Source organism: Dermacentor andersoni, chromosome 2 (assembly GCF_023375885.2).
Source record: "Dermacentor andersoni chromosome 2, qqDerAnde1_hic_scaffold, whole genome shotgun sequence".
Lineage (NCBI taxonomy): Eukaryota > Metazoa > Arthropoda > Arachnida > Ixodida > Ixodidae > Dermacentor > Dermacentor andersoni.
The window spans coordinates 95,241,944-95,255,755 of NC_092815.1; the positions used below are offsets into that span (position 1 = coordinate 95,241,944).

General features: G+C 41.9%; 1 protein-coding gene across 1 annotated transcript in view; it reads right to left on the reverse strand.

Moving 5' to 3' along the window:
- Mfe2 (peroxisomal Multifunctional enzyme type 2) overlaps nt 1–13,812 on the reverse strand; it is a 51,413-nt gene that overhangs the window by 14,800 nt on the left and 22,801 nt on the right. The window contains exons 21-23 of the mRNA XM_050188435.2: nt 13,380–13,505; nt 7,055–7,199; nt 4,185–4,315 (exon numbers count right to left, since the gene is read on the reverse strand). Of these exons, the coding sequence (XP_050044392.1) occupies nt 4,185–4,315; nt 7,055–7,199; nt 13,380–13,505 (402 nt within the window). The remainder of the gene's footprint in view (nt 1–4,184; nt 4,316–7,054; nt 7,200–13,379; nt 13,506–13,812) is intronic.

Below are 13,812 nucleotides of genomic sequence, written 5' to 3' on the forward strand. Positions count from 1 at the left end.
GTAATTACAAAACAACAAAAATGATGAAAAATCTTTTTCAAGATTACATTAGTTCAAATCAACAGATCTAATTTGGTGAATTTTGAAGAGAATTGACTTTTTAAAGATTTTTGAAGTGCCACTAATTTACTAACATGGCCTAAACTTGAGCATTTCTTATAAACGTTTTAGTACCAACTAGGGCGAAAATATTTGTCTCAAATTTTAGCAAATGTCACGGCAGCAGGCTGACAAAATTTGAAAATCGTGCTCTTCACAGATCTCAGCTTTGGCCAGTATTGTGCAATGTCCTGTTTTCTCCACATTATGGCAATGATATGTCCTCGTAACTAGCTAAATACTACTTACCTGCTGTCTATCTCTATACATTTTTAGAGCAGCAGCCACAAAAGTTGGTCTTTGTAAGCTAACCAAAATTCGGATTCAGCAAAATTAGCAAAAAGGCCGTCTGACTGACCAGGCACTTCAAAATTTTTTTTTTCATGAAGACAAGTTTTTCTTGCAAAACTATGACTGGTTTTGCTGTCCTTGGCACTGGGAAAACAAATAATAATTTTTTGATCAACATTAAAAATGGTGACCAGACATGCCCAGTTGAGTTTATCTGAACACACCCATACGTGAGAGAAGGAGTGCAAGTCCGTGGTGAAGCAAAAGTAGAGAAAAATAAAGGAATGACAGTGTAAAGCCATTCAACATCGCCAGCTGGTCCCTCAGGGCAGGAAGTTAAACCTCAATATAACGAAGTCGATAAAATTGGCAATTTGCTTCGTTATATCGAAATTTCGTTGTACTAAAATTTGACCTTTTATGCAAATAAGTACAGTCATAGATCGAGTTTTCTTACACGGAAAGGGGCTGAAAAATTTTCCGTATTATCGGGCAATCAAAAAAAGCTAATTTGAATGAGAAAACAATTCATTTTGATAAATTTAGGAGTCTGCGACGAATGATACAGTTTCATGCCACGTATACCGTCTATATCTTCACATCGGTGGTACGAACTAAGTGAAGCCAGCGACGCTTTCGTGTGCCCTCTGCCCCCGCGGCTGATAGCGTTGTCCTATCTGCACTAGGATGGACGACGCTACCAGGAAAAGCGCCGGCAGTGGGGAGCGAATGTTTCGTCTGCCTCTCACTCCAAGGAATCATCAAAACTCGAGATTACGCAACCTCCAATACTAAACGCGTGGGAAGACAGCTTACAAAGTGCCAGGCCCTCTCGGCACGCCCACTCTATACACAAGCGGCACATTACCTCTAAAGCAGGGTGTCTGGCTGCGTATGCGCTCAGTTGCAGCCACGGTGGAGACATGCCAGAAATGAGACGCATGCCAACTTACACCCCACTCGTTCGCGGGAGCTTGATCACGTTACCGCAAGCTCGCTCCCCTTCTACTCCTTGCATTTGCTTGCACCAGAAGACGACACTCGTAAAGCCCCCCCATTTTGTATCACCCTCACACACTTCCACTCGCACCTAAAGTGCACAGTGTGCAGGGCCGGATAGGGCATTATTGCACTTGGACTTTATACGGAACATGATGCGGCTCCACTTTGGCGGTCGCCCTTGTGGCACGGCACGTGATTTGAGAGGTGCGTTTGCACGCAGCCATTTGTATTTCAATCATTTAACCATCTGTGTCTGCAGAAGTTTCCATTTATTGTCTCGGCATTCCTTTGCGGTGGCAAGGAAATTTCGTTATATTGAAATCACATACAAACACACTTCGTTACATTGACGTTCTAAATACATTGTGTTCTATAGACAAGAAGTTGCGAAAAGTTAAATACTTCGTTATATCAAGAATTTCGTTATATCGAAGTTAAATGTTTAATGGGGTCTTCTTGGAACACTTTAGTGGTTTATAATAGCGTGATGGGCCAACTATCATCACTAGGTAGTACCATACAATAGCAGACCACTAGAACAGATCACATATTATGCTGTGTTAGAGAATTTTATTTTTAGTTAATTATTACTATTGAATTAAGCACTTTATGTTGTCACTTTATAACTTTTTATTTCATTTTTATACCTCCAAGTGCCAAAATAGAGCATCTTTTTATTTCATTGTTATTATATCTCCAAGTGCCAAAATAGAGCATCAAATGCACCAATGAAAATAATGATATGTAAAATGCGTTGCATACGTCTTGAAACACTTCTGAGTGGACCTCTGCTACAAGTTTGAAGAATATGTGTAGGCTGTTTCAGTGAAACAAGTTGGAAGGTAGACGGCTAGGTGTTTGGGCTCAGTATCAGTATGTCGTCACATGGCGGGTTCACTTCTTTTTCTTGTTTTTCGCGATGCTTCCAAGATAGATGAATTGGTACTTTCTGAGTATGTTAGACAGGAAATAGTGTTATATGTGATAGTTCTGTAGAGTTTTTGCATGAAGTCCACAACTTTTAAGCTTGACAAAACGCACTAAGGAATTGAAATTTTTTTATCCGTTCTGACACTTGTCGCGATTGTGAAGATGCAAGAAATGTGGTGAAACTAAATTTTCAATTGATCGAATCAATTGGTGCCAGAAGGTTTAAAGTAAGCTTTTCAACAAACAATATATATTCAATTTAGGCTCTTACATACATGCAAACTTCTGAAAAAGATATTGAAAAGCCTTCATAACAACATTTAATATTGAAATGCACACTGCTCCATATTTTAATCAACTATGTGTTTTCACATGTGCTTTCTGATGAGAGATGTTCAGCGAATTTCAGTGATGAATGCATCCTGTAACTTCTATCTTTATCATCAGTTAAAAGATATAGCAGTTTTGAAGGCATGGTTTTCCGGATATTAAAGCAATGATTGTGGTGGGTCTTTTTAATGAAGTTTCTATGCTTAAGGCATCACAATTAACTTTCCCGAATTTATTGCCACAATAATGATAAGGCAAGTGGTCATTCTGTCTAGCTGTCTGCTTAGAGCACATTGGGTTTAACCATAACATACCAACATGAAAGGACACAGTTACTGTTGAGTGATTAAGATGTTAGAATTACTTATGGTGCATCTGCCATGTGACTACAGCATAACAAAAAGATTATGCAAAACATATCTATGATGTCTGCACACGTAAGTGAAGCTATCTTAGTTTTGAAGAACGGTGCACTGAAACAGAACACATTGCATGTACAGTGCTCAGTGATTCAAATGCGATACTACTTGGACCACATGGTGGCCGGTACTTGTTGCACCACTGGTGACCACTGGGTAACCAATGAGTGGCGAAATCTAACCACCACGCACCACAAGCACTCAAAAGATCATCACATTCACTCCACCCCCACGGCTGATACTGTCACTCGCCTGGACTGGGACGATGTTATCATGAAATGCACAGGCTAAGGGAGCAAACACTTCATCTGCCACTTCCTTCAATACGTATCTCAAACTCGAGATTACATGAACTATAGCACTAAAGGCATGGGAAGACAGCGCACACGAAGCCACAGCCATCTTGGCTAACCCTCTTTGCACCCACTGCAGATTCCCTCAAAGATAGGGTGCACGGGCTGCGTATGCCGACAGCCACGTGCAGCCATGGCAGGGCAAGAGGAGACATGGAATCACCTGCGCCCCCTCCTCCTCGTTATGTGCATTTGATCATGTTACCGCTACCGTTATAATTCAATTTTATTTAATTATAACTCGTTATACTGACATCTTATAGACACACTTCGTTATATTTAGGCTTAAGATACATGGTGTTCTATGAACAAGAAGTTATAAAAAAGTTAAATACTTTGTTATATTGAGAATTTCGTTATATATATGTTTAACAGTACCTCCAAACCACAGGAAGAGCCTAAAGAAGCTTCACTTTAAGAGTGCAAATAAATTGACGAGTGCAGCTTATTCTTGCAGGAAACATAACAAAAAGCAAGGATGTTTCCAGCATGATTTCGGCACTTAGCCCCTCAATAATGACTAGTTTGGAACAATGATGTTACCTTTAGGAATGGTTATTCTAGTGTTGCTGTATGTACCAAATAGACAGCAATAAACTTTGCTTTTTTTTATTACAATCACCAAAATGCATCAATGTCTGATTTCCTTTGCACCCAATGATATATGTAGCACATATCTTTCTTTCTCTCTCTCTCTCACTCACACTTGCACACACACACTATCACCAACAATCAAAGAAACACACACAGCAGGCCATACCCTTTGAGCATCCAGCTTTCCACTGAAGATATTATGCAGGATTTCATCCTCCATTATAAACGTGCAATCAGGCTTTCCCTGCTTAGGTGTGCCCAGGTAGACGGCTCCCTTGCCATTTTTCAAATCCAGGGCTGTCAACAGAAGAAAAGATGAAGCAACACTTTGCTCATTAACTGTGACTACTGTACCTATCAGGTTCTTTTAGCAGAAACTGTACTTGTACGTGTGACTTCTTAGGGCAAAGCAGCTGCTGCATGTCGAGCAAATAGGATTCAGCAGATAAGGTCAACAGACAACAAACCACAAATGCACTGTTGAATGTACCTCCAAGTTTCAATTTGTTGCTTCCCTGTCAAAATTCTAACCCACCAAAAGCCTTCCCCACATACCATATTCCTTCTGAACTGTACTAAAATTGGAAGTATGCACCTGCCTGTGCCTCATCATGTATCATGTTTCAAAGTACCGTGTCGAAGATTTTTTGCTCGTTTTAAATTACTCTCTCCCTTTGCTATTGGCAATGACTGCCTTTACATGACAAGTCCTCTCATACTGATGATAAATTTAGAAAATAAGTTACAATTGTATATTGTTATACCTGGGATGATTTTATGTGCTTTCCCAGGGTTCATAAAGGTTTCAGAGACAAAAATTCAAAGGTATTCAAGCAGTTTCAAGGCCCCATCAAAACGTTTTCAAGGGTGCAGAGCAGCATCTCATACAGCAATTCTTTACTACAACACTGTTTCCAAAACACTATACATAACTTTATTACACTGGAGATATAAAGATTACATTAGAAATGTCCAGCCTTGACTACTTCCAAGTTCCTAATGAGGCAAACACAAAAAAAGGTGAGTGTTAGAATAAGGTGAATACCATAACCAGACATTGTGAGCTAGGGTTATTGCTTCAAAATCTTTGTAGGGATGGCTGAAAATAAGTGTTTTCAATGGAAGATGACATGCTATTGCATTATCTGTCCCCAAGTTCCGCTGAGACAGACGTTGCCACTAAAGGGGTCGCTACTGAGCTCACCATAGGGTTCAGGTGTGTGCATGCTGACTGGTCAAGTTCGAATTATCCGGCAAAGGCCAATTTTAGGATTGAAATAACGAAACCTTGGGCCTATAGAAATGCATGGGCGCTGGCCGGAACCTTCGGTCGGGATCAAAATAACCAAAAAATCAAGTCAACCGAAGTTGAATTAACAGAAGCCTACTGTACTTGCTTTAGGTGAGCGCAGTTCCTGGACTGCAAGAGAAGTTTTCTATGTTATCACATCATTTTAATGCAGTCAGGCAGCTGGTGTGATTAACTGTGAAACCTCGTTAAACCGTAGCTGGCTGGAGCTCAGAAAAAGTACGTACTAAACGGTAGTACTGCTTAACCGAAATGACATGAGACCGCCCACTTACCTGCCAAAATTGGAACTTGGAGAGAATGCGATGAAAGGGCAAAAAACATGCAGTATTTATGCATTTCATGCAACAAAAGTCTGTTATTTTCATTTGATGCCGCCACAGCCTAGCAGCAACGTCAGTGGCCTCAAACTCCCTTAAGCTACGAACCAGCTTCTCTGCCAGCCTCCTCTTTTCAGCAAACACCCGCATGAGGTTGATGCAATTCACAGCTTCTGTCACTGTCAGGCCTGAATCACCCGTGCTGTCACTTTCCGTGCCATCCTCATTATAGAGGCAATGATGGCGAAAAATCTGACCTCGAAAAGTTGAACCTTGTAGCTGACATATTTTCATGGTCCCAGCAGCACTGCGAGTGTCTTCTCCTTCGCACTACAAATGCCACACACCGCACACCGTAATCAATGGTAGATCCTTCTCGTGTATCAGTGCCGGCCTCATGCCAGATTCGATAGCACGAATGATGTCCAATTTTTCTTTTATGCTGAGCACCCAGTATTTGTCTGTGCTTCGGCATGACACAAGTCTTAGCTTGCATGATGCCACAACACACCACCACTAACCAGCCACAATGCTCTCTGGCTTGGAGACGAAATTGATGTTAATGTGGCTTCACTCTTTCAAGCACCCTCTGCGTTTGCGCTTGGAAGCCGTTCTGATCTCTGAGGCTCTTTCTTCTGCCTGGCCAACCTGCCGCCGCGATTGCGCTATGAAAAGTGCAAACATTACGTGCTAACTGATACGCACGCAATAAACTGGTACAGATTATGCAGATACAAAACGCATTATATTCAATGGCCGCTGAGAAGGAAATTTGACTTTACTACTTTTAAAATGAAACTACTCTTTAACCAGGTATGGTTTAACGAGGTTTTACTGTATTCACAAATATGTACACAGATGCTTCTGAGAGCTGATTTTTGTACGTGGTGAGCTGCCATCCATGTGATTGGAGCAGAAACTGATGAAGAGAAAATCGTACAGGTTCCATGACGGGTAAATGCTGTAGGCGATTTGGGCTAAACTCCCAGGCTTTCTCTCACAATTAATCTTTTGTAGCTGAGGAAAAACAATGAGGGAATCTGTTTCACTGAACCCATATCAGTCTCCATTCACAGAATTCTGATGCAATCAAGCAGCTGAAAAATCTTTCTTTCGCGAACTGCTGACACCTTCAGGTTTTCTGCACAGCCCATTTCGCCTGCTGCTCATCTATAAATATGGCATTGTACACACAAACCATCCTTCATATTCAGCATGTGCCAAGTGACTGAAAACACTGTTCACATGAATGTTTTTGGATCATTAATGGAAGTTTAAAATGCACCTGAATACTTGCAGTTAAGGAATAAACAAGACTGCATAAAAAGCTATAACAATGAAGCATTTGAAGCACTATGTGATACCTGTAAAGAACACCTGAATGAGATGTGGCACTATGTAACTTACTATACTGCTTGGCAAGTTGCCCGTCTTTCTTGATGTCCCACTGGAAGATGGTCTGGACGGATGCAGCAAGATCAGGGTTGCTCGCAATCTTCTTTTCAAGAGACACGAAAATAGCATCACTTTTCAGAGGCACTGATGACAACGCCTGAAATTAGCCCAAAAATAAGCATGGTCATCAGTGAAATGAGCTCAATTCAGACAATTCCACATGCAACATGAATAATCTCAGTTTATTGCAATATGGTTTACACTATCTTTACTCATGGCAATCATGATGTCAGAAAAAAAACGTTAAGCACAACGTAAGAAAGAAAAAGAAAAACCTTTAAATTCTTTAGGTTATAGCCGTTGGCTCATGGGGGTAAGTTAGCTAAGCCCTAACTGCAACTTCTATGCGAGGAGGGCCTTCACACCCTTCTAACTACACAGCTACGCCACAGTGCAAACTGCACGAAAAAAAAAAAAAAAAAACCCTTAGGTATGTCGAGAAAAGTAAAAACAGTAAATTAAGACTTAGAACAAGAAAAGGTATTTCACATTTTCAGCAATGTTATGATTGTCCTGGACTTCGACCTCTCAAATGTGCAAAACATTCCACTGTGCTTTCCCATGTTGAGATAATTTCTCTCATCCCCGAAGAAGTGTCAACCCTCTACGCCCTGAGCATACACAAAGGAGAGGAACCAAAGAATAAGACACAAAGAGAAGGAGGTCGTCGACTTCACAACCTGACAAAGGCATTGCCACTTACACAAGCTCCCCGAGTTTCCCAAGGACACATCGACTACCACAAGACCATGAGGGGTTATTTAATGCTGTCCTGGCCCCCGTGTTAGGCAGAACCGTTCGAGACTTGGACAGAGTCACAACCATGTACCAATGAAGTGAACACATTTTACCCGCCGTGGTTGCTCAGTGGCTATGGTGTTAGGCTGCTGAGCACGAGGTCGCGGGATCGAATCCTGGCCTCGGCGGCCGCATTTCGATGGGGGCGAAATGCGAAAACACCCGTGTACTTAGATTTAGGTGCACGTTAAAGAACCCCAGGTGGTCGAAATTTCCGGAGTCCTCCACTACGGCGTGCCTCATAATCAGAAAGTGGTTTTGGCACGTAAAACCCCATAATTTTTTTTTTTTTGAACACATTTTTTTCTACTTTTTTTCATCATCTCGACGCCCGCTTTTATCGTCGCCCCCCGATTCTTGTGGTGACGACCCACCTTACCTGATCGAGATTGTATCGGCAATGAATAATGAAATCACAACATAGTCGAACGCCTCAACAAAGAAATGACCTGCATAACAAAGCATTCATTACTGAATTCCCACTGTTTATATGTATTGTGAACACCTTTACAATGAAGACCACTACAACAAATTTGCCTGTACAACAAAGGAATGTAGGCATCCCTAGCTTCACAACCTGACAAAGGCATTGCCACTTACACAAGCTCCCCGAGTTTCCCAAGGACACATTGACTACCACAAGACCATGAGGGGTTATTTAATGCTGTCCTGGCCCCCGTGTTAGGCAGAACCGTTCGAGACTTGGACAGAGTCACAACCATATACCAATGAAGTGAACACATTGTTTTCTACTTTTTTTTCATCATCTCGACGCCCGCCTTCATCGTCGCCTCCCGATTCTTGTGGTGACGACCCACCTTACCTGATCGAGATCGTATCGGCAATGAATAATGAAATCACAACATAGTTGAACGCCTCAACAAAGAAATGACCTGCATAGCAAAGGATTCATTACTGAATTCCCACTCTTTATATGTATTGTGAACACCTTTACAATGAAGACCACTACAACAAATTTGCCTGTACAACAAAGGAATGTAGGCATCCCTAGCAGCTCATATATTACTTTACAACAAATGCCACGTCAAACAGCATACGAGGCAGTGCCAACGATGCACTAGACAATTTTAATGAAGCCAGCGAGTGTTACAGTCCTGCTTCACTGTTCCAGCAATTGCTAAACTCATATGTCGTTTGTCGTAACACACCAGTGGGTGCGACATCTGACGAATACATTGATGTTGATGACGACGTCATAATGTAACTGTAACTACCAAATGATGACATCCTTAATGCCAAAAATTCTGACGTTGAGGCGTTCAATAGTGACATTCAACAAACTCCATCTCTACCTTGCTTCACTTCGGCATCTCGCCGCAAAGCATGCCATGAAATTTTGTGCAATAAGGTCAGCTGCAGTTGCATATTCCATCAAATGAAGTGTACACAAAAAAATATACATATTATTTCACAAGGCCCTCTGGAATAGACTTTTGAAATGCCAGTGCCGCCTGTGGCACCCAAAGAATCACAGGAGTATTGAGCGTCGTGTTTTTGTGCTTCCATAAAACGAGCCACTGGTACTAGACAGCTTGAAGGGTGGGGGTACTGCCGTACCACATCGGCAGGAAGAAAAAAGCAGGAAACACTTGCTACGATCCGGCATCTGATCCTGCATGTGGTTCTGTATCATGTATGCTTCGGCTTGTGGTAGATGACGATTCGGAACACATAACATGCACGTGTGAGTAAGCAAGCAATGCATACACTTGGCTCAAATCCAAAATTCCATGCTTGTGTGTTTAAAGGATGCTATATTCTTATCAAAGAATAGAAAGCAAACATGATTGCCTGATGCTGCTTTGTTTTACACTGTTTTACACTGTTTGTTAACATTGTCACTATAAATGCAAAGTTACACAAGCGACAAGCACTACACAGCGGCGTGCTGTCCACTGACAGCTGTCAATAGAGCCAGTAGGCCTAGCTCGCTGGGTACCGTGACCTATGGTGCTTGCAACCTAGTTCTGGATAGACTGCTTATTTCGTCAGCATGATTAATATTTGTACAATTATGCCAATCGTAAATAAATTTAATTAGTTTTCTTGAGACCATTGGTGTGAAGAGCAAACCAGCAAGGCAAGTGAGCCGCCTCTATTGAGAAGATCGATGTGATGCTACCTGCCTACGAGATGCCCTCGCATTGCGGTTCCCAAACTCGCCAGGGGTTATATTGGTATTGGGAGCTGCATTGCAGAATAGGTGCACTTTTGACATAACTTTACTCTGTTAGTTGCCATTTCATATCAGAAATAAATTGTAGCGGATTTTTATGCCGCTGTGTGCAGTGATAGATGAAAAAGCCTCGACCCGAGTCCACCGGGATGATAGGACTGGCAAAAAATCATCCCGTCGACACAGCGACCTCTGTGGCAAGAATCATCACATGCAATCTAGGCAGTGATTTACAGTGGCCATCTAGACACTCCGGCTGCCGTACAACAATATTCAGACACTTTGTGGGCCCCACCTCATCAAGACTGGTTGGAAATCATTGGTAAGTGGCTGCTGGTATACAAGACTGATGCCGGATCATACTCTGTATCTCCTACATTTATGCTTGCAATGCCTCTAATGGCAGTGGCTAGTTATGCACAAACCCAAAGCTTTACGTCTGTAAGTTACTATTTTATGCAATAACCCACAAAGAAATCGTCGCTGAGGCTTAACGATGCAACACAACCTATGTGGCTAGAGCACCGATCGAGTCAAAAGCGTGAAAGGGTGTCAAAACAATGTGTTGGCACAACAAAAAATGGCTTTGAGCAATGGTATAGTCAACTGGAGAACTGTAGTGTGAACATTCTGGGAAAAATATCACAGTTTCACGATGATGGCAAAGCAATGAATGTGACAGCAACATGTTAAAATTTTACACGAAGTGCAAGACTTGTAGCTGTAGTGGCAGTATGAATTGAAGTAAACATAAGCTGACTAAGTAAAAACAAGCTATTGTGCTAGAGGCCCTTTGTTTGAATGCTGCCATCGAACAATTTCATTTACGTTTATTAATTAAAGCCAACATCTTTCTTAGCGACTTCATCACCACTTTTACGTATAGGGTATGTTTCAAACCTCTTTCTTGGGCTGATCCTGGAGGTAGTGCACAGACGCACCAATAAATTTACATCATTTTCAGGTTCGAGCTGTTACTGTTTCTCACTTTTATTATTTCAGTCTGAGAAGATTTAAGATAAAAGGCATGCACTGTCAAAGTTTTGTTTTATGACATTTGTTTGTGGGCTGCTATTCTGAAAATTCTGAGGAATAATTTTGTCAAGAATGCAACTGGTTCATCATAATATAGGCTTACATCAACAAGAAACATTAATGCAGAAAGTCTTAAGAGAGTTATCACCAAAACGAAAGTTGCACGGCCACTGCGGTGATATGATGGAATTATGCAAACACGCCAACACTCCGATACGACATGCTATGAAATGCTTTCCGTACTATGGCTGATAAAACAGAAAACTCATGTTATAACTACATGCAGTGCAAATGCGTATATCAAAGTGATATGGTGCAAAGACACACACATGCTTTAATTACACGCACCTACAAGCCGGTGGCTGTGCTGTGATGCAACTTTTCATTTATGAAGCCCTACACACAGTAAAACTCGACCCCTGTTCTGACAGCATGCATCGAAGCTTTATGCACGTGTTATCGATCGTGTATGCCGTTGATACTGACCAAGTGATTAGGACAGATGAAAAGGGGATCCTGCTGCTACACCTATGCTGCGGGCCAAACAAGAAGGAAGTGACTGAGCGCTGTCCCTCAAGATTCGCATAATGCGTTGGTGCGGCCACTTGGTGGCACACGCTACGTTATAAAGCGAGATAGTATTCAGGTTTTAGTAAAGGTTTTTCCCTTCTTTAACCTGCTTAGGCTGCTCTTATAGTGTGGGATCTTTATAACGAAGTGACCTGTACAATAAAGAATTTTGAAAGTCCCAAGCACTTCTTTATAAAAGCGTTTGACTGTAATTCAAAAGTGCACAATTCAAAGCAACACAGCTACATGTATATAAGTTAGGGGCTATGCAAATACTGAAATACAGTAGAACCTTGTTCATATGCTATGGAATAAAAAATGCAAGAAAAAACCTGCTAACTAGAAAAGCGTACGATTGAAAGTAACCAAAAAAAATTTTACAGACTCAACTATTGTTGACATCTATGTAATGCAAAGCGTTGTGCGAATCGTTGCGGCAGGAGATGCTGACGCGCGTGATAATGATGGTGCTCCGGCGGCCCGAGACGCGTTTTGTTGTTTTCCTATTGCATGCCGTTTTAAGAGGGCGACGGGAAACAAACAAAATCGAGCTGGTGGGCGATGCTAGATGCCGCTGAAGCAAACCGTGATGCCCACATCATGCCGCCTGCAGCAGGGAGCAGCGGCGTGTTTGGATTATCGCCTACTAAACACGTGCAGTATGCTACCAATGGCACCATGCACCACGCACTGTGAAACAGATAAGCCAAGATGCTTATCGCAAATAGGACTGGCGGTGATAGCTGTGAATGCCGTGTGCGAAGACCCCAGAGATGATTTGCTGGAATTGAAATGTGAAACTTACCGCACGGCGGCATTTTCACACGAGAAGGGCGGGTGAGTATTGCGGTGAAGCTGCCATGATGGGCAGCTATATACTGTTCTTGATTGTGCATGCCTGGCGGATTCTCTTGTTCACATAGGATCTAGCTGCCGGAAAACATTATATGATCGCAGTTTGGCGACGTACTGAACATTGGTGCCGAAAAATAGTGTTTTTCGGGAACGTATGAACCGGTAAAAAATGCAATTCTATTAGGTCATTCTTTGTGTTCTCGATTGCGAACGTTGGTGCCGAGAAAATGCACTAATGGGAACGTATCAACAAGGTTTTACTGTATACACATCAAACAGCGAATGCTCTATTAATTCATTCGTGAATCGAATATCTAATATGCATTTTTTTTAAATATTCAGCATAAGCGATGAGAGTGGGTGCTTTGACTGTTTTTACAAGCGTGCTGCTCCCAACAGTGCAGTTCACGATTGAGCATTGCAGCATTCTAAGCGGTTGCTACAGTCGTGGAAATGCTTCTGACGACGTATCGCTAATGCAGACACTACGAATTGCTGCGAGTGTGTTCATGTAAACTGCCTACTTATCAGCACAATAAGCTGTATCACAGTCAGCACAGTAGCACAATTAAGCTCCAAGCCTGAGTGTCCCTAAATGTATGCATAAACTACACAATGCACACACCAGTGCTGGGTTGATTTGTGTTTTCGATTTCCTGTCAAAAATTTTTTTTATCTGGCAAAACCTATATGTTGTGGCATCATAGAGCCAAAAGCTTAGCAGCAAGGCCTCTCAAAATTCAAATTAACAAGATTTCGCTATACTTCTAGAGGCATGTGCATCATTTGGTGGAACCAGCAGTCACTACCAAAAACGCCTACCGTAGGAGCTGCAGCTGCCGAAGCTGGCTTTGATGGAGCTGAATCCTTTGGTGGCTTCAGCAGCTCCCTCAACCGCTGCATGAGTAGCAGGTTCCCCTTCACTTTTAGCTTGCCAGTCATAAAAGCCTGCAATGCGAGAAAGAACATATTGAAAATGCACACAGGCATGGCAATCCGGAAGACAAGAACAAAGTGCGAGGTAAAACCAACAGCCAGAGCTTTCTCTTTGGCTATTGAAAACAAACAAAAAAAAAGCTTAGCATGTTCTTGCATCAGTGATAACTCAATTTATCTTTACATTTTATTCATCACAGTGAGGGTTCTAAAAAATGTAGAGTCAGGCTATCCAAGAATAAAGTCTGAATGCATTGTGACAAATTCATTGCATAAGTGAACCCATAAGAAAAGCTTCTATACGGTACAATGATTGTAA